The sequence below is a fragment of the Cydia pomonella genome, chromosome 25, assembly GCF_033807575.1.
Source record: "Cydia pomonella isolate Wapato2018A chromosome 25, ilCydPomo1, whole genome shotgun sequence".
In the NCBI taxonomy this organism is placed as follows: domain Eukaryota; kingdom Metazoa; phylum Arthropoda; class Insecta; order Lepidoptera; family Tortricidae; genus Cydia; species Cydia pomonella.
Genome location: NC_084727.1, coordinates 11,106,396 through 11,132,116, shown reverse-complemented (window position 1 = coordinate 11,132,116; position 25,721 = coordinate 11,106,396). Strand labels below are relative to the sequence as shown.

The following is a 25,721-nucleotide window of genomic DNA, read 5'->3' as shown; positions in this document are numbered from 1 at the left end:
CCGTTTCCTAGCCTTTGCAGCCAGAGATACGACACATTATTTTCCTAACTCAAACCTCTTCGCTGGCCAAATTTTAAGCTCAGGATTCACTGCCGAATATAGTGGTAGATTTTTAAGTTTCATCATACAGTCATTGGACCTTAGATTCGAATATTATAAAAACTCTCCTCAAATAGTAATCCCAATTGTTTAAGTAACACCTAAAGTTTAAGTAACTTTGTTTAGTTTTGAATATTAAAAAATACTCCTTAAGTATTAGTAACCCTAATGTTTTAAGTAACACCTAAAGTTTAAGTATCAATGTTACTATTTTTAAGCCGACTTAATCTTAAGATGTATGGCTTATAAAATAAATAAGATTAAAAAAAAAAACCTCTTCGCTGGCTCAATAATACTCACAAAACAATATTATCTCTCTACATCTTCGATTGTGTTCCAGGAAATATCCAAATCCACCCGCCGACGGACGCCACCAAACAGATGCTCATACTACGATACCTCACGCCCATGGGCGAGTACCAAGAGGTAACCTATTTTAATAAAACGAGTATTTTCATTTAAACTATTACGAAATAAGTCGAATTAAAAAAAAAACCGACAGTCACACTTTGACGTCAAAATTGCTATATAGATTTATTGGTAAATTTAATCCACATAATGTCAGTTCCACAACTTGGCGGAATGTATTGACTCTTCACACGTCGAGATCCATCTAATCGTGCCAAAGAATGCGTATGTGTAAATTATAACCCTCCTTTTGCAATCAGGTAAAAAGGTATAAAATAAACTGACTTCATTTTCATATTGATGTTACTTCTCTATGAAATTCCGAATCTGAAAGGGTGTTACCACACCAAACGATCTTTTCTACTACTACTTCTGCTAGATAGTTAGATGGTTTCTACTAGACCAATCGATCGATATCGATCGATGGCTTCGATCGACAGTAGAATTTGACAGTCAACGTCGATCGATAGTTTCTACTAGACCAATCGATCGATATCGATCGATGGCTTAGATCGATGGTAGAATGGAATAGTCAAGGTCGATCGATAGTTTGTACTAGACCAATCGATCGTTATCGATCGATGGTAGAATGGAACAGTCAACGTCAATCGATAGTTTCTACTAGACCAATCGATCGATGTCTGCGATCGATGATTGAATGGAATTAAATAAATAAATATCGATCGATGGCTTCGATCCAAAGTAGAATGGAACAGTCAACGTCGATCGATAGTTTACACCAATCGATCGATCGATTAGTGTATGATGATCGATCTATTGGTGCAAGTGTTACATATATTTCAGTTCACTAATTATTGTTCGTCTGTTTGCAGTTCCTATCGCACGTGTTCGCACAAAACGCGCTCGGGCTCATCCTCGGCTACCTCAACGTGCGCGAGTCCCGAGACTCGAGGCTAGCCTTCGAGGCTCTCAAGTACCTGGCGGCCTTGCTGTGCCACAAGAAGTTCTCCATCGACTTTATACACATGGGCGGGCTGCAGGTGAGTGTCGACGAGGCCCGAGACTCGAGGCCAGCCTTCGAGGCTCTCAAGTACCTGGCGGCCTTGCTGTGCCACAAGAAGTTCTCCATCGACTTTATACACATGGGCGGGCTGCAGGTGAGTGTCGACGAGACTCGAGGCCAGCCTTCGAGGCTCTCATGTACCTGGCGGCCTTGCTGTGCCACAAGAAGTTCTCCATCGACTTTATACACATGGGCGGGCTGCAGGTGAGTGTCGACGAGGCCCGAGACTCGAGGCCAGCCTTCGAGGCTCTCAAGTACCTGGCGGCCTTGCTGTGCCACAAGAAGTTCTCCATCGACTTTATACACATGGGCGGGCTGCAGGTGAGTGTCGACGAGACTCGAGGCCAGCCTTCGAGGCTCTCATGTACCTGGCGGCCTTGCTGTGCCACAAGAAGTTCTCCATCGACTTTATACACATGGGCGGGCTGCAGGTGAGTGTCGACGAGGCCCGAGACTCGAGGCCAGCCTTCGAGGCTCTCAAGTACCTGGCGGCCTTGCTGTGCCGTAAGAAGTTCTCCATCGACTTTATACACATGGGCGGGCTGCAGGTGAGTGTCGACGAGGCCCGAGACTCGAGGCTAGCCTTCGAGGCTCTCAAGTACCTGGCGGCCTTGCTGTGCCACAAGAAGTTCTCCATCGACTTCATACACATGGGCGGGCTGCAGGTGAGTGTCGACGAGGCCCGAGACTCGAGGCCAGCCTTCGAGGCTCTCAAGTACCTGGCGGCCTTGCTGTGCCACAAGAAGTTCTCCATCGACTTTATACACATGGGCGGGCTGCAGGTGAGTGTCGACGAGGCCCGAGACTCGAGGCCAGCCTTCGAGGCTCTCAAGTACCTGGCGGCCTTGCTGTGCCGCAAGAAGTTCTCCATCGACTTTATACACATGGGCGGGCTGCAGGTGAGTGTCGACGAGGCCCGAGACTCGAGGCCAGCCTTCGAGGCTCTCAAGTACCTGGCGGCCTTGCTGTGCCGCAAGAAGTTCTCCATCGACTTTATACACATGGGCGGGCTGCAGGTGAGTGTCGACGAGGCCCGAGACTCGAGGCCAGCCTTCGAGGCTCTCAAGTACCTGGCGGCCTCGCTGTGCCACAAGAAGTTCTCCATCGACTTCATACACATGGGCGGGCTGCAGGTGAGTGTCGACGAGGCCCGAGACTCGACACTAGCCTTCTAGGCTTTAAAGTATGTAGCGGCCTTGCTGTGTCACTGGCAGGTGTGTGAAAGAGATACAGAAGCAGTAAAAGAAAAATAAGATCTAACTATAGCAGTCGGCAATGTAGTTTGCAAGTTACATTAAAAAAATAGCCATTGATTACTTTTTACGAGAATAATTTATTGTTGTTGTTGACGACCGGTTTGGTCTCGTGGGTAGTGACCCTGCCTACGAAGCTGATGGTCCCGGGTTCAAATCCTGGTAAGGGCATTTATTCGTGTGATGAGCATGGATATTTGTTCCTGAGTCATGGGTGTTTTCTATGTATTTAAGTATTTATAAATATTTATATATTATATATATCGTTGTCAAGTACCCTCAACACAAGCCTTATTGAGCTTACTGTGGGACTTAGTCAATTTGTGTAATAGTGTCCTATAATATTTATTTATTTATTTATTTAATTGTAACGTTTCATGCCTGAAGGGCGGGGGTGGGGGTGGGGGGGGGGGGCGTTATGCATGGAGCACTATCGTATCTCACAATGGTAATTATTTTGTATGTTTTTTTTTAGAAATTTCTGGAAGTACCTCGGCCGTCGGTGGCGGCGACGGGCGTGTCCATCTGCCTGTACTACCTGGCGTACTGCGAGGACGCCATGGAGCGGGTGTGCCTGCTGCCGCGGGCCACGCTAGCCGACCTCGTCAAGTGAGTGTCGATCTATCTATATAATACTACAAGGAACACACATTGAATTGCACCAAATAAAAGTAAGTCCAAAAAAGAGGTATGGGCATTGTGAATGTCATCTCGCTTCGAGTGGTAGGGCACAGCACAGCGGATGTCATTCCAGATCTAGAGCAGAGCCCAACTGGGGAAGTACCTCCACCTTACAGAAAACAGCAGCCAAATAACACTAGACCTTACTTATAGTGTTGTGTTCCTGCCGGTGAGTAAGGTTGCCAGCGCTCAAAGAGGGGGTGGGGGGGGGGGGTTGGGTCGGCAACGCGCATGTAACTCTTCTGGAGTTGCAGATGTACATAGGCTACGGAGACTGCTTACCATCAGGCGGGCCGTATGCTTGTTTGCCACCGACGTAGTATAAAAAAAATAAAAGTATTGAAAGCACACGGTTTACATGGTAACGAACAAGGCCCGGAACCGGTTTTTTAAATTCCGGGAAATACCGGTTTATTTCGGTTTTTATACTATAACTTTTATAAGAACGCGAACGTGTTAAGAACTTTATTGTAACCTAAAAAACCGGTGCGATAGGCAGACACTCATATTGGCACGTTAGTGCATATTGAGTGATCAGCACATTTAATATAGATCTTGCGCCTCCACTCGATAAGGGATTTCCTCTTCTGTCACGTACAATAAATATATATAATGATAGAATAGCAAGTATTTGGAGATTCAAGTGCAGAAGCTGGGAGACAATACATCTGTTAACCTGTATACTGTGTTAAGTGATTCAACCCCTCCACCCCGGCGCTCTGCCTATTACATGGCGACCGTAGACACGAATTCTGTGTGAGGATACTGCGGATATAAAATCATCATGGACGACGACAATGAAGAGGACTTTGAGGACGAGTCGGTGGCGTCGAGCTTACCCAGTGATTTATTGTTTTGTTAATTTGGGTAATCAACGTACCAAGATGGGTGGTCTGAAACGGAGAATGAGATCATAATGATAAAGGAAGGACAATGTTATGGTAACCGCTGCCAATATCAGTATTGCTTCATTGGCTTCGGCGGGTTTGGATTTGTCGGAGGTTCGGGATGTCGTCGGCTACGCGTCTGGTTACGCATTGCTGCCGGGTGCTGGAGTGTCAAGCGGTACGGCGAGCGATTCTTCGTGAAAATGTTTAGGTGATATGTTTATGATTAGTTTTTTTTTTAAATATTTATGTGTTATATATGTGTTTATTTTGTTTAATGAGTAGTCTAGATAAGTTATTAGGGGGGCCAAGTGTTAAAAGTTGGAGTCCAAGTGTTAAAAGTAGTAGAGCAATATTGTAAGGAAAAGAAGTTGCAGCTGTGGATTTTGATGTTGAGGTGAGCGGATATTCTCGGCGATTAGCAAATCGGGGATTTTTAATTTATTAAGGTCGGATACGGTACGAGTATCGAAAATTACCGATGTTTATTTAGAGATGCCTCTTTCTATGCATTCTAAAAATGATTGTATCGAATTTGTTTCTGCACACTCAAACTATAATCGCGGTGCGATTAGTGCGAGTCAGCAAGGTCGAGGACGGGTGTTTTCGCGAGTAGTCAGAAATCATGTAGTTTCTGTACGTTAGACGGATAGTGTAATGTCAATGTTAGTCAGCACGTGATTTAGGTGGATGACATGTGTATGTAATGAATTGTGTTTTTTTCGTGTCTAACGAAGATTATGTAAATATTTCGTATTATAATACTAGTTATCACATAGATGTAACTTGTTTAGAAAGGGAATTATCAAGTTTTGTTTTTTTACGAATTATAAATAGATAAGGATTACTGGTTGAGGATTCTAACGGATTATACTTAAACAAATAAACTGGACACGACACTATGATACTACGTCTTTGGAGCTTACCCAGCCTAGAGTAGTAGATATCATGAAAGGGACGCAGGAAGATACAGAATTGATAATTTGATAGAATATTCGGAACGTCCCGGTAAAAATGACACTGATGATGTTGTTACGTAAATTCTGCAATTTGCATAAATCAAGATTCTCTATTAACGAAGGCACGCTTAGACGTATCGTTACGAGACTTGTTTATACAGTGCAGAAGTTTAAAATATGATACTGATAATGCTGTTGTGTGAACTCTACAATTTATATGAATCAAGATTCTCCATGAACGAAGGCACGCATAGACGTATCGTTACGAGACTTGATCATGGTATGGAAAGGTCCCAAAGTAGACATTAGGATTATTTATGGCTCTTTGTGGAAAAGTTTAAATATAGTAGAGTTGTTCTATATTAAAATGAGCACAAGTAAAAAGGATGTTACAATGTTGATTAATTAATGTCTTTCGCGCGGGACATGATGAATTACCTAGGTTATGTAGGAACTATTTAGTTTTTACTTATAAACGAACTTACCGATCGGGAGATGATTTAAAGGATTATTACTGTTACTAAATAGTGGATATGCTGGTAGAACTAGAATGATTAACGGTATCCAGAAGAGGTACGAGTATTATTGGGAAAACTGAATTAAGTATGTAAAACGATGTAAAGATTGTCAGGAGCAGAAGTTTAGCAAACGGAAGGTAATAACTATAGTTATAATTTATAACTACCTATCACAGCTACAGCATCTGTTGAGGAGTAACTTTTAGATTGGTTGGACTTGGATAAAACATGATATAAGTATGTTGTAACTTTTAAATGTGAAATATTACTTGTGAAATGCAATGGTTGTGTTAAAAATAATTTAATTTTAAAAGGAAATTGTAATTCAAGCATTGTTAATTTTAAGGTGATTTAGTATTAATTAAGAATGAATGTTACAATAAATTAAATGACCTATATTTAGGACCATGTAAAATAAAAGACATAATAGGGTCTTATTTAGTACATAAGAATAGAGTAAAGTTGTATTACCAATAGTGTTCTTTTCAGGGGAGGGAACCCCTACCTTTTCAGGGGAGGTGCGATAGGCAGACACTCATATTGGCACGTTAGTGCATATTGAGTGATCAGCACATTTAATATAGATCTTGCGCCTCCACTCGATAAGGGATTTCCTCTTCTGTCACGTACAATAAATATATATAATGATAGAATAGCAAGTATTTGGAGATTCAAGTGCAGAAGCTGGGAGACAATACATCTGTTAACCTGTATACTGTGTTAAGTGATTCAACCCCTCCACCCCGGCGCTCTGCCTATTACACCGGTTTATTCGACAAGCGACGAAACGGTCGGTCAGCCTGGTGGTGTGCCACGTAAACATAGACACCGACATAGGAAGAAACCGGTTTTTATTGTTCTAAACCGGTTAGTTTCACAATAACTTTCCTCATAAAAACCGGTTTAAATATAACGGTTTTTCGAGCGAAACCGAATTTTAAAGGTTTTGCGCCAAGTACGTAACGGTTTGGGAATTTAACCGGTTTCAGAGCCTTGGTAACAAATTGAATATAGAACGAATGAAGCATTGAGTACAAAGCTATGAATGAAAGAAGGAATTAATTAATAAGTTTAATTTCTGTTGGACTTGCCAATTGGCCAATATAATACAGATTTCTTATATATTTTACTATGTACATTTTAGTAAAAATACATGAGCTCTCGAAATGTCTTAAAAACGAAACGGCGGGCTGAACTTCGAAGGCCTGAGAGCCCGACAGAGGTCTTCGGGGAAATTGAAGCTTAAATACGACCCAATGAAGTTGGCCGGTACAAGTATTTTACAATCAATCCTACAAATAGTGTCAAATTCTTGATTTTATTGGAAATTTTATTGCGTGGACGCTAGCTTTTTAAGCCAAATGTCATAAATAGGCTTGGGATTTTTGGATGCTCGCCGTGGTTCTAGAATCCACGGAGTAGCCATTATGTTATAATTATAATATTTTTATAGAAGTCAAGGCGAAGTGTAGAAATAAAGTATTATATTAGATGTCATGATTAGTGTACAGTCATAAAATAAAACTAGATACAGACAAACCTATGCTAGCACCATCTATCTTCTTCCTCGCGTTGTCCCGGCATTCTGCCACGGCTCATGGGAGCCTGGGGTCCGCTTGACAACTAATCCCAAGATTTGGCGTAGGCACTAGTTTTTACGAAAGCGACTGCCATCTGCCCTTCCAACCCAGAGGGTAAACTAGGCCTTGTTGGGATCAGTCCGGTTTCCTCACGATGTTTTCCTTCACCGAAAAGCGACTGGTAAATATCAAATGATATTTCGTACGTAAGTTCCGAAAAACTCATTGGTACGAGCCGGGGTTTGAACCCGCGACCTCCGGATTGCAAGTCGCACGCTCTTACCGCTAGGCCACCAACGCTAGCACCATCTATATAGGTAATAAACTTAAGTAAGTCACCTGTTGTATGTAGTTGTGGCGTGTTCGAATAGACAATACATGTTTAAAAGACACACACAAACAAAACAAATGTCTATTCGAACACGTCACAACTACATACAACAGGCGACTTAAGTTTTTTACCTATACAAACCTTTGACAGTTGCCCACCCCATAATAAAAGTGTCTTAGATAACCAAAACAGATTGTCGGAGGGAGCTCTATTATTTAAAACTATTTCTTTTGTCAGTGGGTCTAATTTTCTAAGTATAAGTATGATGTGTACAATTTATTTGCAGATACGCGTTATGGTTGCTGGAGTGTTCGCACGACTCGGGGCGCTGCCACGCCACCATGTTCTTCGGCCTCTCCTTCCAGTTCAGGGTCATTTTAGAGGAGTTCGACAACCAGGTAATATCTTAATGGTGATATTGTGCCTTACCTGCTATTTTGTCATTTGGGTTTTTAGAAAGAGACAAATATTTAGTTCTTTGGAGTACTTCTACTTTTTTAATTTCCTTTACTTTTCTGGTTCGAATTCATATTTATTTATATTATATATTGAATATTTATTTATTTTTATTTATATATATATGTATGCATTATTTTATGGTTATTTTTCTATCTATGTATATTTGTATCAATGTGTATTCAAAACGTGCATTTCATTAATTTCAGTGATTGTACACTTTTGTTTGTGTTTGTCATTCATTCACCGTTACTTCTGTTTTACTCATTTCCTCAAAGGTTAACTGGAAGAGATCCCATACAGGGATAAGTTCGCCTTTGTTGTATTTAATTTACTCTGTAACTGTGTTTTTCGTGTTTTTATTTCTATGTACAATAAAGTATATACATACATACATATTTAACAGAATTATGCTGCTTGGTTTCGTTTCAATTACTTTACAAGGAAAGGTACCCAACTGTCCGGTTCCGATTTGATTTATATTTATATATGTTATAGAGGAGTCTAAAATAACGGACACGTATTTTTTAGCTGCCCAAACTCAACCTATTGGGAGAAATTGTCCTCCAAAGTACTAAAAAGTTACTAAATCTTCTAACTCCTATATAAAGTGATGCTCGAGCAACTTGCTAGTTAATGGCTGGTTTGAGTATATGTTTGAAAGCAGCAAAAAATAATGAGCACGTGTTTTGTTATATCGGCTAAAACTCATTTTTTTCCTAAAAAAATCGACATTCGAAGATTTATAATATCTTATCGCTAAAGTTACTCATAAAGACGGGTGTTTTTTTTAGGAAAACTTGAGTTTAAGCAGATATAACAAAACACGTGCACATTATTTTTTCCTGCTCTCAAACAAGCCATTAACTAGCAAGTTGCTGGAGCATCACTTTCTATAGGAGTTAGAAGATTTAGTAACTTTTTAGTACTTTGGCGGACAATTTCTCCCAATAGGTTAAGTTTGGGCAGCTAAAAAAAAATACGTGTCCGTTATTTTAGACTACTCTATAACATATATAAATATAAATAAAATCGGAACCCGACAGTTGGGTACCTTTCCTTGTTATTAACGAAATATAATATTTCAGGACGGACTCCGGAAGCTGTACAATGTAATTTCAACACTGCCGATATTGGGGTCAGACGAGGAGGAGTCTCGCGTGTCCGAGGACGAGACGTGCGCCGCCCGGCAGATCGTGCGACACGTCTGCGTCGCGCTTAGAAGGTACCTATTCTACTCCAATCACATTCAATCTATTTATTTATTTATATTAAGGAGAACCAACAGAAGCGCTGATGCCCTAGCGGTAAGAGCGTGCGACATGCAATCCGGAGGTCACGGGTTCAAACCCCGGCTCGTACCAATGAGTTGTTCGGGACTTATGTACGCAATATCATTTGATATTTACCAGTCGCTTTGCGGTGGAGGAAAACATCGTGAGGAAACCGGACTAATCCCAACAAGGCCTAGTGTACCCTCTGGGTTGGAAGGTCAGATGGCAGTCGCTTTCGTAAAAACTAGTGCCTACGCCAAATCTTGGGATTAGGTGTCAAGCGGACCCCAGGCTCCCATGAGCCGTGGCAAAATGCCGGGACAACGCGACGAAGAGAGAGATTAAGGAGAACCAACAGCTTTAACCTTTTGACCGCCAAAGACGTCATATGTCGCTCGCGGCTACAGCCCAATATCAACCTTCATGCGTACCGACAAGGTTCACGATTACGCGCCGCGTGCGATACGCGTGGCGTTCAAAAGATTAAACTTACAGTAGGACAATAAGATTAATACAGAAAGCCAATTACAGGAACTCACAAGTAATCACAAAGTATACTAAAAAAAGTAATGCTAACACTGACGCACACTCACGTGCGTAAGAGAGAAAAAAATAAAAACACAATTGAAAATGAAAATACATAGAACCCATTAAAATAGACCCTAGGTTCGGCAACACTTAATTCATAAGCGCCCAGAATTATTGAGGTCTCGAAGTTCAAAACGGGAAAATAACATAAAGTAAAGCATATCAGATGTTAATGCTGATAAAGCATATTATTTATATAAATTGTCATTTATTTTATTTTGCTTTATATTTATTTATTTAACACAGTGCAAGCTTACAGTACTCAACCAATTCGCTTACACACTAGAAAAATAGATGTCAGGAAAAAAAAACTAACAGATAAAAGGTCAAGAAAAATAAAATTTACAAATTCAGCCAATTAATTACGACGACCGGTTTGGCCTAGTGGGTAGTGACCCTGCCTACGAAGCTGATGGTCCCGGGTTCAAATCCTGGTAAGGGTATGTATTCGTGTGATGAGCATGGATATTTGTTCCTGAGTCATGGGCGTTTTCTATGTATTTAAGTATTTATATATATATATATATCGTTGTCTAAGTACCCTCAACACAAGCCTTATTGAGCTTACTGTGGGACTTAGTCAATTTGTGTAATAATGTCCTATAATATTTATTATTTATTTATTTATTTAATTATAATAATTCGAATTTAGAAAGTGTCTAGCATTGCATGGGTACGATTTTCAGCTAATATTATAACCAGAGTAACCGGAACTCTATTTTCAACTCCTACGCTTACTCTGGTTATAATATTAGCTGAAAATCGTTGAGCATTAGACTTTTTGTTTGCCGCGATATCTATTGTCGAGTAGCAGTACTGAGAGTTCCGCTACTCGTTGCTAGATGTCGACTGCGTATATAATAATTGAGGCAGTCCGTCTCTGGAATTCCCTCCCTCTCTTTATTCGACAAGCCCCAAGCAAACCCGTTTTCAAACGACTACTTCGCAAGCATCTTCTGTCAGAAGAACTTAAATAAGGTTCACCATCATGTATATGTACATAATTATATGTATTAGTCTATCTTTTATACATTATATAAGTAGTAGTATTTAACTATTTATATATTTTTAAGAGCCCTTATTCCTTGGAGCGTTCTCCGATTTCACGAAATAACGCTCGATAGATGGCGTTGGCGCTCGGTACGCGAGCGCCGGCAACGCGACGCGCGTTTCAATGCAGACTAGAATAATCTTGATAGTTTTCAATATAATGTCAAGCAACATTAATTTTAGTGTTATATGATATCATATGGGCACACTTTATTTTATTTTATATGCACAGTAGTTTTTTTTATGTACACTACTACTAAGTGTACAGACTACAGAGTGTACTATAACCCTTGCTCTTTATTCTGTCTCTTTCACACCAATGGAAAATGAAAAAGTTAGTAAATGACTACAGGTATAAATAAAGTATATTAGTGCGATAGAGAGACAGATAGTGTTTCGTTGTCGTGACGTAAAAGATTGTCATGTTGGCTATGCAACCATGGCGCCTAGCCAACATGACCATCGTTTGCGCATGTTAGTGCTATAGAGAGACAGTAGTGTTTCGTTGTCGTATCATAAACAATTGGCATGTTGGCTACGCACCCATGATACCTAGCCAAGAAGCCAATCGATTGCACATATTAGTGCGATAGAGAGACAGATAGTGTTTCCTTGTTGTATCGTAAACGTTTGGCATGGTGGCTACCAGTGGCGGATCGTTCAAAGAACTCGATTCCCACCGGCTTGTCTAATTTCAGCCCGTTAAGTACTTTCACGATCGGTTTATGGAGAAAAGGAAAGCAAAATTAGCTCCGGGTTTCCTACGAATATTTGTGACGCACCGCCACTGGTGGCTACGCACCCATGCTGCCTAGTCAAGATGCCAATCGTTTGCGCACATTAGTGCTATAGAGTTTCAGTTTTATTTGAAATCACGTTAGGGTTTGTATTATTATTTTTGACCCGAATGAAGTCCATCCAGGTTCTCATGATGGAGTCAGGAGTTGGTCACCAGGAGGCCTACCGCGAATCACGTTCGACGTGTTGCCTCTCTGTCGCACTTGTAAATCCGTACGTAAGTGTGATAGGGAGGTAACTTGTCAAACGTGGTTCGCGGTAGGCCCTCTGAACTCCTAATCTATTCATTATAATTCCATCGTGTTTGGGCTCAAAAGATTTGCCCTGACGAACACCATCGATCTAGATGAGGTCCAGGGTCTCATGACGGAGTCAGGAGTTGGTCACCAGAACTCCCCAGAACTCCTAATCTACTCATCATAACTCCATCGTGTTTGGGCTCAATAGATTTGCCCTGATGAGCACCATCAATCTAGATGAAGTTCAGGGTCTCATGATGGAGTCAGGAGTTGATCACTAGAACTCCTAATCTACTAATTATAATTCCATCGTGTTTGGGATCAATAGATTTACCCTGACGAGTACCATCGATCTAAATGAAGTCCAGGGTCTCATGATGGAGTCAGGAGTTGGTCACCAGAACTCCTAATGTACTCATTATAATTCCATCGTGTTTGGGCTCAATAGATTTGCCCTGACGAGTACCATCGATCTAAATGAGGTTCAGGGTCTTATGATGGAGTCAGGAGTTGGTCACCATAATTCCTAATCTACTCATCATAACTCCATCGTGTTTGGGCTCAATAGAGTTGCCCTGACGAGCACCATCAATCTAGATGAGGTCCAGGACAAACACGATGGAGTTATGATGAGTAGATTAGGAGTTCTGGTGACCAACTCCTGACTCCAGCATGAGACCCCGGACCTCATCTAGATCGATGGTGCTCGTCAGGGCAAATCTTTTGAGCCCAAACACGATGGAATTATAATGAGTAGATTAGGAGTTCTAGTGACCAACTCCTGACTCCATCATGAGACCCTGGACTTTATCTAGATTGATGGTGCTCGTCAGGGCAAATCTATTGAGCCCAAACACGATGAGGTTATGATGAGTAGTTTAGGAGTTCTGATGACCAACTCCTGACTCCATCATGAGACCCTCGACCTCATCTAGATCTATGGTGCTCGTCAGGGCAAATCTTTTGAGCCCAAACACGATGGAATTATGATGAGTAGATTAGGAGTTCTGGTGACCAACTCCTGACTCCAGCATGAGACCCCGGACCTCATCTAGATCGATGGTGTTCGTCAGGGCAAATCTTTTGAGCCCAAACACGATGGAATTATAATGAGTAGATTAGGAGTTCTAGTGACCAACTCCTGACTCCATCATGAGACCCTGGACTTTATCTAGATTGATGGTGCTCGTCAGGGCAAATCTATTGAGCCCAAACACGATGAGATTATGATGAGTAGTTTAGGAGTTCTGGTGACCATCTCCTGACTCCATCATGAGACCCTGGACCTCATCTAGATCTATGGTGTTCGTCAGGGCAAATCTTTTGAGCCCAAACACGATGGAATTATAATGAGTAGATTAGGAGTTCTAGTGACCAACTCCTGACTCCATCATGAGACCCTGGACTTTATCTAGATTGATGGTGCTCGTCAGGGCAAATCTATTGAGCCCAAACACGATGAGGGTATGATGAGTAGTTTAGGAGTTCTAGTGACCAACTCCTGACTCCATCATGAGACCCTGGACCTTATCTAGATCTATGGTGCTCGTCAGGGCAAATCTTTTGAGCCCAAACACGATGGAATTATACTGAGTAGATTAGGAGTTCTAGTGACCAACTCCTGACTCCATCATGAGACCCTGGACCTCATCTAGATCGATGGTGTTCGTCAGGGCAAATCTTTTGAGCCCAAACACGATGGCATTATAATGAGTAGATTAGGAGTTCTAGTGACCAACTCCTGACTCCATGATGAGAACTTGGACTTCATCCGGGTCAAAAATAATAATGCAAACCCTAACGTAATTTCAAGTAAAAATGCGTTTTTCAGAATATCGCCGCCAAATAACACTAAACCCTACTCATAGTGTTGTGTTCCTGCCGGTGAGTAAGGTTGCCAGAGCTCAACGAGGGGAGGGAGGGGGTTAGGGTCGGCAACGCGCATGTAACTCCTCTGGAGTTGCAGGCATACATAGGCTACGGATACTGCTTACCATCAGGCGGGCCGTAAGCTTGTTTGCCACCGACGTAGTATAAAAAAGGACCACTGAAAATCCATCGATAAGCGAGTCTGTTGTTAAGCATAGTGTAAAAAATGAACTATTATTAAGATTTTCTAATCGCAGTATATAGCACTTCTCGGAACTCCGTAGCTGATTACGAACGTAACGAATGCCTTACAATCGAGCACAGGTCCGTCCTCTAAGCGCGCTCCGCGCGGACTGAGAGCGGGGCGTCGCTGCTGCGTGATTTATACGTGTTTTAAAAAAATATAAATTTACAGCAATGTAGGTCCCATAGTTATGATTTTTTTTTTTATAGGTTAACATAAAGTTACAGTTTGCTATAATATTATTTTTAAATCAAAATATGCGTACAATTTGCGGAAAAAATATATAATAAAACCCTGTTTTCGCCAAAAAAATGAAGAAAACTCGGAAGGTTATTTATCAGTTTTTTCAAATGAATCTTCGATTGTTCATCATTCCAGCCCCTCGTACGAGATATGTTGAATCAAATTGTAGTCATTCATGTACCAAATGATTCTTGTTTACAGCAAAATTGAGAACCGAAACGCCACATCTCACTGCAAAATTTGGAAAAGACTCCCAAAAAAACTCATTAAAAAAGAGGTTTAAAAGAGAAAATGAAAATTTGAACTGTTGGAGCCGCTAGTTTAGGAAACGATTATTTAAGTACGTTACCAGTTTTTGAATAAATACTAATAGTTACGTCGTAATCTTGAATGAAAAAGGAAGCATTTTACAAAATACGCTCGTCTGTAGGAATAAGGACTCTTAATATTACTTGACTTCACGTTTAATTTTTTCCTTATTATTTGTTATTATTTTTTCCTGCACCAACATACACAAATGTCTCTGTTAGACCCAATGGTTGACTGGTAGAGAATGCCTTTTGGCATTAAGTTCGCCATTTGTACATTTTTCTTTATGTGTGCAAAAAAGTTTAAATAAATAAAAAAATAATCATTTTGGTACCAATACTGATGTATGGAGTGAGCACTCTATTACTTGTTATTTCTGTATGACAAAATGTATGTGAATGTGACGGGCAGGTACCTGGAGGCGCACCTGCGGCTGCGCGCGGCGCACGTGGCGCGCGCGGCGGGCGACAGCGTGCCGGAGCCGCCGCCATATAAGGTCACTACTTTCTTTCTGAAAAACCACAGCCTTCAAAATGTAGCATTTTAATTTGACTATATCGCTTTTTAACCATAATAACATCGCCTGTTGTTTACCTCTATTTCAGTTATTGTATTCAGGGACTGAAAAACCGCAAAAGACCGGTAACCTAAAATAAAGGTATCAATTGAATAGGTATCCAAAGCTAAGGGTACCCGAATAAAATCGCAAAAGACCGATACCTAAGATAAGGGTATCAATTGAGTAGGTATCCAAAGCTAACGGTACCCGAATAAAATCGCACAAGACGGATACCTAAACTAAGGGTATCAATTGAAAAGCTATACAACTGTAACGGTACCCGAATAAAATCGCAAACGACCGATACCTACACAAAGGGTATCAATTGAATAGGTATCCAAAGCTAACGGTACCCGAATAAAATCGCACAAGACCGATACCTAAACTAAGGGTATCAATTGAAAAGCTATACAACTGTAACGGTACCCGAATAAACAAAATGTAATAGGTACATTTTTCAAACGGTACCGCTACAGTTGAAAGGGTACCGTACGGTACCGTTTCAAGTAGACTTCTACTTTGGAATCCAAGATGGCGGCTGTGCACTCGTCATAAAAGTCGTCATGGATATCGTTTTATAGGTATTAGGGAGTGCAGATTTCGAAAATGATGACCATTTTGGAATCCAAGATGGCGGCCGTGCACTCTGTCATTAAAGTCGTCATGGATATCGTTTTATAGGTATTAGGGAATGCAGATTTCGAAATTGATGACCATTTTGGAATCCAACATGGCGGCCGTGCAATCTGTCATAAAAGTCGTCATGGATATCGTTTTATAGGTTTTAGGGAGTGCAGATTTCGAAAATGATGACCATTTTGGAATCCAAGATGGCGGCCGTGCACTCTGTCATAAAAGTCGTCATGGATATCGTTTTATAGGTTTTAGGGAGTGCAGATTTCGAAAATGATGACCATTTTGGAATCCAAGATGGCGGCTGTGCATTCTGTCATAAAAGTCGTCATGGATATCGTTTTATAGGTTTTAGGGAGTGCAGATTTCGAAAATGATGACCATTTTGAAATCCAAGATGGCGGCCGTGCATTCTGTCATAAAAGTCGTCATGGATATCGTTTTATAGGTTTTAGGGAGTGCAGATTTCGAAAATGATGACCATTTTGGAATCCAAGATGGCGGCCGTGCATTCTGTCATAAAAGTCGTCATGGATATCGTTTTATAGGTTTTAGGGAGTGCAGATTTCGAAAATGATGACCATTTTGGAATCCAAGATGGCGGTCGTGCATTCTGTCATAAAAGTCGTCATGGATATTGTTTTATAGGTTTTAGGGAGTGCAGATTTCGAAAATGATGACCATTTTGGAATCCAAGATGGCGGCCGTGCACTCTGTCATAAAAGTCGTCATGGATATCGTTTTATAGGTTTTAGGGAGTGCAGATTTCGAAAATGATGACCATTTTGGAATCCAAGATGGCGGCCGTGCATTCTGTCATAAAAGTCGTCATGGATATCGTTTTATAGGTTTTAGGGAGTGCAGATTTCGAAAATGATGACCATTTTGGAATCCAAGATGGCGGTCGTGCATTCTGTCATAAAAGTCGTCATGGATATTGTTTTATAGGTTTTAGGGAGTGCAGATTTCGAAAATGATGACCATTTTGGAATCCAAGATGGCGGCCGTGCACTCTGTCATAAAAGTCGTCATAGATATCGTTTTATAGGTTTTAGGGAGTGCAGATTTCGAAAATGATGACCATTTTGGAATCCAAGCTGGCGGCCGTGCACTCTGTCATAAAAGTCGTCATGGATATCGTTTTATAGGTTTTAGGGAGTGCAGATCTCGATCTTGATGACCATTTTGGAATCCAAGATGGCGGCCGTGCATTCTGTCATAAAAGTCGTCATGGATATCGTTTTATAGGTTTTAGGGAGTGCAGATCTCGATCTTGATGACCATTTTGGAATCCAAGATGGCGGCCGTGCATTCTGTCATAAAAGTCGTCATGGATATCGTTTTATAGGTTTTAGAGAGTGCAGATTTCGAAAATGATGACCATTTTGGAATCCAAGATGGCGGCCGTGCTTTCTGTCATAAAAGTCGTCATAGATATCGTTTTATAGGTTTTAGGGAGTGCAGATTTCGAAAATGATGACCATTTTGGAATCCAAGATGGCGGCCGTGCATTCTGTCATAAAAGTCGTCATGGATATCGTTTTATAGGTTTTAGGGAGTGCAGATCTCGATCTTGATGACCATTTTGGAATCCAAGATGGCGGCCGTGCATTCTGTCCTAAAAGTCGTCATGGATATCGTTTTATAGGTTTTTAGAGAGTGCAGATTTCGAAAATGATGACCATTTTGGAATCCAAGATGGCGGCCGTGCTTTCTGTCATAAAAGTCGTCATAGATATCGTTTTATAGGTTTTAGGGAGTGCAGATTTCGAAAATGATGACCATTTTGGAATCCAAGATGGCGGCCGTGCATTCTGTCATAAAAGTCGTCATGGATATCGTTTTATAGGTTTTAGGGAGTGCAGATCTCGATCTTGATGACCATTTTGGAATCCAAGATGGCGGCCGTGCATTCTGTCATAAAAGTCGTCATGGATATCGTTTTATAGGTTTTAGGGAGTGCAGATTTCGAAAATGATGACCATTTTGGAATCCAAGATGGCGGCCGTGCATTCTGTCATAAAAGTCGTCATGGATATCGTTTTATAGGTTTTAGGGAGTGCAGATCTCGATCTTGATGACCATTTTGGAATCCAAGATGGCGGCCGTGCATTCTGTCATAAAAGTCGTCATGGATATCGTTTTATAGGTTTTAGGGAGTGCAGATCTCGATCTTGATGACCATTTTGGAATCCAAGATGGCGGCCGTGCATTCTGTCATAAAAGTCGTCATGGATATCGTTTTATAGGTTTTAGAGAGTGCAGATTTCGAAAATGATGACCATTTTGGAATCCAAGATGGCGGCCGTGCTTTCTGTCATAAAAGTCGTCATAGATATCGTTTTATAGGTTTTAGGGAGTGCAGATTTCGAAAATGATGACCATTTTGGAATCCAAGATGGCGGCCGTGCATTCTGTCATAAAAGTCGTCATGGATATCGTTTTATAGATTTTAGGGAGTGCAGATTTCGAAAATGATGACCATTTGGAATCCAAGATGGCGGCCGTGCATTCTGTCATAAAAGTCGTCATGGATATCGTTTTATAGGTTTTAGGGAATGCAGATTTCGAAATTGATGACCATTTTGGAATTCAACATGGCGGCCGTGCATTCTGTCATAAAAGTCGTCATGGATATCGTTTTATAGGTTTTAGGGAGTGCAGATTTCGAAAATGATGACCATTTTGGAATCCAAGATGGCGGCCGCACGGTGGCCTTCATAGAAATAGAAACCGAAGTATTAATTTTATTGGAACTTTTTTTATTGGGTTTTATTATGTCCAAAAATTAATCTTAGCTAATTTGGTTGGAAAAATAATTAATAATATTTTTTTTTTCAAAATCGCGTATCAGAAAAAGCGAGTTTTCTCCAAAAAAAAATTTTACCGTAATATCTTGTCAGATGATTTTAAAACCAATTATTCTTGATTTTTCCACATAATTAGAATTTTCCTACGGGATGCACTTTTTTTTAAATCGATGTATTTTTTTTAGTATTTTTTTTATTGTAATACGGTTAAACTTGTTACTTTGACTACAAAAAATTAATTTGAGTTTGATCGAACCAATATTCTACGCGTAGTGAATTTTTGTTTTAATCAAATGTATGGAGCGTACGAGTAAAACGGTTTTTCTTTTCAAAAATTAAAGGCATACCGTAATATCCTTGTAGATGATTTAAGTACCAATTATTATAGTACATTACGATACAAGTGCGAAAAATAGGAAATTCGAAACGAGTGGCGATAAATTAAAACACGACCGAAGGGAGTGTTTTAAATCGACACGAGTTGCGAATTACCTATTCGCACATGTATCGTACAACGTTTTACAGTACATATGGCCCTTTAAATGTTCGACACAGTAACGTAATATGCTACTTCTCGCACTAGTGCTATAAAGTAGCCCCATATGTACTGTAAAGGATATTTTGACATAACGCGAACTTTTCTACCGTATGCACTTATTTAAAACTTATTTTTTCATGCTGAAATAACTTTTGCTCATTGTTTTAATTAAGTAGATAAATAATAAACATACAAGAGTTACAAGTAGAAAATTTAAAATAAAACCATTACATCCATTATTCACTACGCGTAAGTTATTGGTTCGATCAAACTCAAATTCATTTTTTGTAGTCAAAATAACGAGTATAACCGTATTTAAAAAAATATATCGATTTAAAAAAAAAGTGCACCCCGTAGGAAAATTCTAATTAAAACCCTGGTCTATAGTTTATGCTTCGAATGCCTTCAGAAGTCAGAAAATATTCTTATTTTATTTCGAAAGTTTTTTAATGTCGGACATTGGTGCCTTGTCGAAGATTGGATCAAGAATAATTGATTTTAAAATCATCTGTCAGGGTATTACGGTTAAATTTTATTTTCGGAGAAAACTCGATTTTTCTGATACGCGCCATACAAAAGCTTACGCGCCAAAAAAAAATATAACTAATTATTTTTCCAACCAAATTAGCTAAGATTTGAGCTATATGTTTGAGCCTTTTGGGGTGGAAACCCTTGGGCCGTGGGGACCTGGCGCTCACAACATTTTTAAAGAGCTTTCGAAGCGCCTCGTGTAGGCAACGGGTGACAAGAGGGCTGGCTCTTACCTCGCACAAACGCATTGGCATTGCTGTCCAGCGCGGTAATGCCGCCAGCCTTCTAGGCACCTTGCCACAAGGCACCGAGCTGGAGCCAATTTTTTACTTATAACTTTAGTTGTAGTTTTAGTTTTGAATCTTTTTTCCTTTTTAGCTTTATGTAGTTTTGTTTAAGATGTATTTTAATGTAGTTTTTATTTTTTATTTTTCAATAATATATTCTTAGACACTACTTACGATAGATTAATGTTGGGACATAATAAAACCCAACACAAGCTATTCCAATAAAATAAAGTTCAAATTTAAGACTTCGGTTTCTATTTCTATGAAGGCCGATTTTCAGCCCACCGTGCGTGCGCCGTTTTGTCACCTAACTAGTGACGGACGGACGGTCATTTTTTGGTAGGTACATGGAGATTGTATTCCTTACGTCCGACTTCCATATTTAAATTGTATCAATTTTATAGTGACATCTGGTGGCGTAGTTTGCATAATCGGAAGTCGACTTTAAGCAAAAGTTAGAGATGTCTCGATTCAATTAATATAAAATAAATCGCGTCCATCTTAACTAATGTTAACTACATTTCTAAGTGTCGCCCCATGAGTAAGACTGACACCGACAAGGCCAGAGTCGAAACGCGAGTGCAAGACATTCACCATGGAATTCGTGGATTTAGATAAAGTGAAAAGTAAAAGTAAGTTATGTTATATTCATAAAATAGGTCCTCTGGGATTCTCAGATATCGTTTTTCATCTTAATCGGACCTAAAATGCCGAAATTTAAAATGGCGTGCGTTTTCTAAAAAATTGACCTCAGAATCATAATAAAGGTCCTCTGGGATCCTCAGATATCGATTTACATCTGAATCTGAGCTTAAATGTCGAAATCAAAAATGGCGTGCGTTTTCTAAAAAATTGACCTCGGAATAATAATAAAGGTCCTCTGGGATCCTCAGATATCGATTTTCATATCAATCTGAGCATAAATGCCGAAATAAAAAATGGCGTGCGTTTTCTACAAATTTGACCTCAGATTCACAATAAAAGTCCTCTGGGATCCACAGATATCGATTTACATCTGAATCTGAGCATAAATGCCGAAATAAAAAATGGCGTGCGTTTTCTAAAAAATTTACCTCGGAATCATAATAAAGGTCCTCTGGGATCCTCAGATATCAATTTTCATCTCAATCTGAGCTTAAATGCCGAAATCAAAAATGGCGTGCGTTTCCTAAAAATTTGACCTCAGATTCACAATAAAAGTCCTCTGGGATCCACAGATATCGATTTACATCTGAATCTGAGCATAAATGCCGAAATAAAAAATGGCGTGCGTTTTCTAAAAATTTGACCTCAGATTCACAATAAAAGTCCTCTGGGATCCACAGATATCGATTTACATCTGAATCTGAGCATAAATGCCGAAATCAAAAATGGCGTGCGTTTCCTAAAAATTTGACCTCAGACTCACAATAAAAGTCCTCTGGGATCCACAGATATCGATTTACATCTGAATCTGAGCATAAATGCCGAAATAAAAAATGGCGTGCGTTTTCTAAAAATTTGACCTCAGATTCACAATAAAAGTCCTCTGGGATCCACAGATATCGATTTACATCTGAATCTGAGCATAAATGCCGAAATAAAAAATGGCGTGCGTTTCCTAAAAATTTGACCTCAGATTCACAATAAAAGTCCTCTGGGATCTACAGATATCGATTTACATCTGAATCTGAGCATAAATGCCGAAATAAAAAAATGGCGTGCGTTTTCTAAAAATTTGACCTCAGATTCACAATAAAGGTCCTCTGGGATCCACAGATATCGATTTACATCTCAATCTGAGCTTAAATGCCGAAATCAAAAATGGCGTGCGTTTTCTACAAATTTGACCTCAGAATCATAATAAAGGTCCTCTGGGATCCTCAGATATCGATTTTCATATCAATCTGAGCTTAAATGCCGAAATCAAAAATGGCGTGCGTTTTCTACAAATTTGACCTCAGATTCACAATAAAAGTCCTCTGGGATCCACAGATATCGATTTTCATCTTAATCTGAGCTTAAATGCCGAAATTTAAAATGGCGTGCGTTTTCTAAAAATTTGACCTCGGAATCATAATAAAGGTCCTCTGGGATCCTCAGATATCGATTTTCATCTCAACCTGAGCTTAAATGCCGAAATCAAAAATGGCGTGCGTTTTCTACAAATTTGACCTCAGAATCATAATAAAGGTCCTCTGGGATCCTCAGATATCGATTTTCATCTTAATCTGAGCTTAAATGCCGAAATTTAAAAAGGCGTGCGTTTTCTAAAAATTTGACCTCGGAATCATAATAAAGGTCCTCTGGGATCCTCAGATATCGATTTTCATCTCAACCTGAGCTTAAATGCCGAAATCAAAAATGGCGTGCGTTTTCTACAAATTTGACCTCGGAATCATAATAAAGGTCCTCTGGGATCCTCAGATATCGATTTTCATCTCAATCTGAGCTTAAATGCCGAAATCAAAAATGGCGTGCGTTTTCTACAAATTTGACCTTAGAATCATAATAAAGGTCCTCTGGGATCCTCAGATATCGATTTACATCTGAATCTGAGCTTAAATGCCGAAAATTAAAAAGGCGTGCTTTTTCTAAAAATTTGACCTCGGTATCATAATAAAGGTCCTCTGGGATCCTCAGATATCGATTTTCATCTCAATCTGAGCTTAAATGTCGAAATCAAAAATGGCGTGCGTTTTCTAAAAATTTGACCTCAGATTCACAATAAAAGTCCTCTGGGATCCACAGATATCGATTTACATCTGAATCTGAGCATAAATGCCGAAATAAAAAATGGCGTGCGTTTTCTACAAATTTGACCTCAGATTCACAATAAAAGTCCTCTGGGATCCACAGATATCGATTTACATCTGAATCTGAGCATAAATGCCGAAATAAAAAATGGCGTGCGTTTTCTAAAAATTTGACCTCGGAATCATAATAAAGGTCCTCTGGGATCCTCAGATATCGATTTTCATATCAATCTGAGCTTAAATGCCGAAATCAAAAATGGCGTGCGTTTTCTACAAATTTGACCTCAGATTCACAATAAAAGTCCTCTGGGATCCACAGATATCGATTTACATCTGAATCTGAGCATAAATGCCGAAATAAAAAATGGCGTGCGTTTTCTAAAAAATTGACCTCGGAATAATAATAAAGGTCCTCTGGGATCCTCAGATATCGATTTTCATCTCATTCTGAGCTTAAATGCCGAAATCAAAAATGGCGTGCGTTTTCTACAAATTTGACCTCAGAATCATAATAAAGGTCCTCTGGGATCCTCAGATATCGATTTTCATCTCAATCTGAGCTTAAATGTCGAAATCAAAAATGGCGTGCGTTTTCTAAAAATTTGACCTCAGATTCACAATAAAAGTCCTCTGGGATCCACAGATATCGATTTACATCTGAATCTGAGCATAAATGCCGAAATAAAAAATGTCGTGCGTTTTCTAAAAATTTGACCTCGGAATCATAATAAAGGTCCTCTGGGATCCTCAGATATCGATTTTCATATCAATCTGAGCTTAAATGCCGAAATTTAAAATGGCGTGCGTTTTCTACAAATTTGACCTCAGAATCATAATAAAGGTCCTCTGGGATCCTCAGATATCGATTTTCATCTCAATCTGAGCTTAAATGTCGAAATCAAAAATGGCGCGCGTTTTCTAAAAATTTGACCTCAGATTCACAATAAAAGTCCTCTGGGATCCACAGATATCGATTTACATCTGAATCTGAGCATAAATGCCGAAATAAAAAATGGCGTGCGTTTTCTAAAAATTTGACCTCTGAATCATAATAAAGGTCCTCTGGGATCCTCAGATATCGATTTTCATATCAATCTGAGCTTAAATGCCGAAATCAAAAATGGCGTGCGTTTTCTACAAATTTGACCTCAGATTCACAATGAAAGTCCTCTGGGATCCACAGATATCGATTTACATCTGAATCTGAGCATAAATGCCGAAATAAAAAATGGCGTGCGTTTTCTAAAAATTTGACCTCGGAATCATAATAAAGGTCCTCTGGGAACCTCAGATATCGATTTTCATCTCAATCTGAGCTTAAATGCCGAAATCAAAAATGGCGTGCGTTTTCTACAAATTTGACCTCAGAATCATAATAAAGGTCCTCTGGGATCCTCAGATATCGATTTACATCTCAATCTGAGCTTAAATGCCGAAATCAAAAATGGCGTGCGTTTTCTACAAATTTGACCTCAGAATCATAACAAAGGTCCTCTGGGATCCTCAGATATCGATTTTCATCTTAATCTGAGCTTAAATGCCGAAATTTAAAATGGCATGCGTTTTCTAAAAATTTGACCTCGGAATCATAATAAAGGTCCTCTGGGATCCTCAGATATCGATTTTCATCTCAACCTGAGCTTAAATGCCGAAATCAAAAATGGCGTGCGTTTTCTACAAATTTGACCTCAGAATCATAATAAAGGTCCTCTGGGATCCTCAGATATCGATTTTCATCTTAATCTGAGCTTAAATGCCGAAATTTAAAATGGCGTGCGTTTTCTAAAAATTTTACCTCGGAATCATAATAAAGGTCCTCTGGGATCCTCAGATATCGATTTTCATCTCAATCTGAGCTTAAATGCCGAAATCAAAAATGGCGTGCGTTTTCTACAAATTTGACCTCAGAATCATAATAAAGGTCCTCTGGGATCCTCAGATATCGATTTTCATCTCATTCTGAGCTTAAATGCCGAAATCAAAAATGGCGTGCGTTTTCTACCAATTTGACCTCAGAATCATAATAAAGGTCCTCTGGGATCCTCAGATATCGATTTTCATCTCAATCTGAGCTTAAATGCCAAAATCAAAAATGGCGTGCGTTTTCTAAAAATTTTACCTTAGATTCACAATAAAGGTCCTCTGGGATCCTCAGATATCGATTTACATCTGAATCTGAGCTTAAATGCCGAAATCAAAAATGGCGTGCGTTTTCTAAAAATTTTACCTCAGAATCATAATAAAGATCCTCTGGGATCCTCAGATATCGATTTTCATCTTAATCTGAGCTTAAATGCCGAAATATAAAATGGCGTGCGTTTTCTAAAAATTTTACCTCGGAATCATAATAAAGGTCCTCTGGGATCCTCAGATATCGATTTTCATCTCAATCTGAGCTTAAATGCCGAAATCAAAAATGGCGTGCGTTTTCTACAAATTTGACCTCAGAATCATAATAAAGGTCCTCTGGGATCCTCAGATATCGATTTTCATCTCATTCTGAGCTTAAATGCCGAAATCAAAAATGGCGTGCGTTTTCTACCAATTTGACCTCAGAATCATAATAAAGGTCCTCTGGGATCCTCAGATATCGATTTTCATCTCAATCTGAGCTTAAATGCCAAAATCAAAAATGGCGTGCGTTTTCTAAAAATTTTACCTTAGATTCACAATAAAGGTCCTCTGGGATCCTCAGATATCGATTTACATCTGAATCTGAGCTTAAATGCCGAAATCAAAAATGGCGTGCGTTTTCTAAAAATTTGACCTCAGAATCATAATAAAGATCCTCTGGGATCCTCAGATATCGATTTTCATC

At 39.7% G+C, this 25,721-nt stretch overlaps 1 protein-coding gene across 1 annotated transcript in view; it reads left to right on the top strand.

Moving 5' to 3' along the window:
- LOC133531318 (protein mahjong) overlaps positions 1-25,721 on the top strand; it is a 59,949-nt gene that overhangs the window by 22,254 nt on the left and 11,974 nt on the right. Inside the window, 6 exon segments of the mRNA XM_061869453.1 lie at positions 440-525; positions 1,341-1,508; positions 3,260-3,393; positions 8,027-8,138; positions 9,285-9,421; positions 15,222-15,306. Coding sequence (XP_061725437.1) covers positions 440-525; positions 1,341-1,508; positions 3,260-3,393; positions 8,027-8,138; positions 9,285-9,421; positions 15,222-15,306 — 722 coding nt within the window.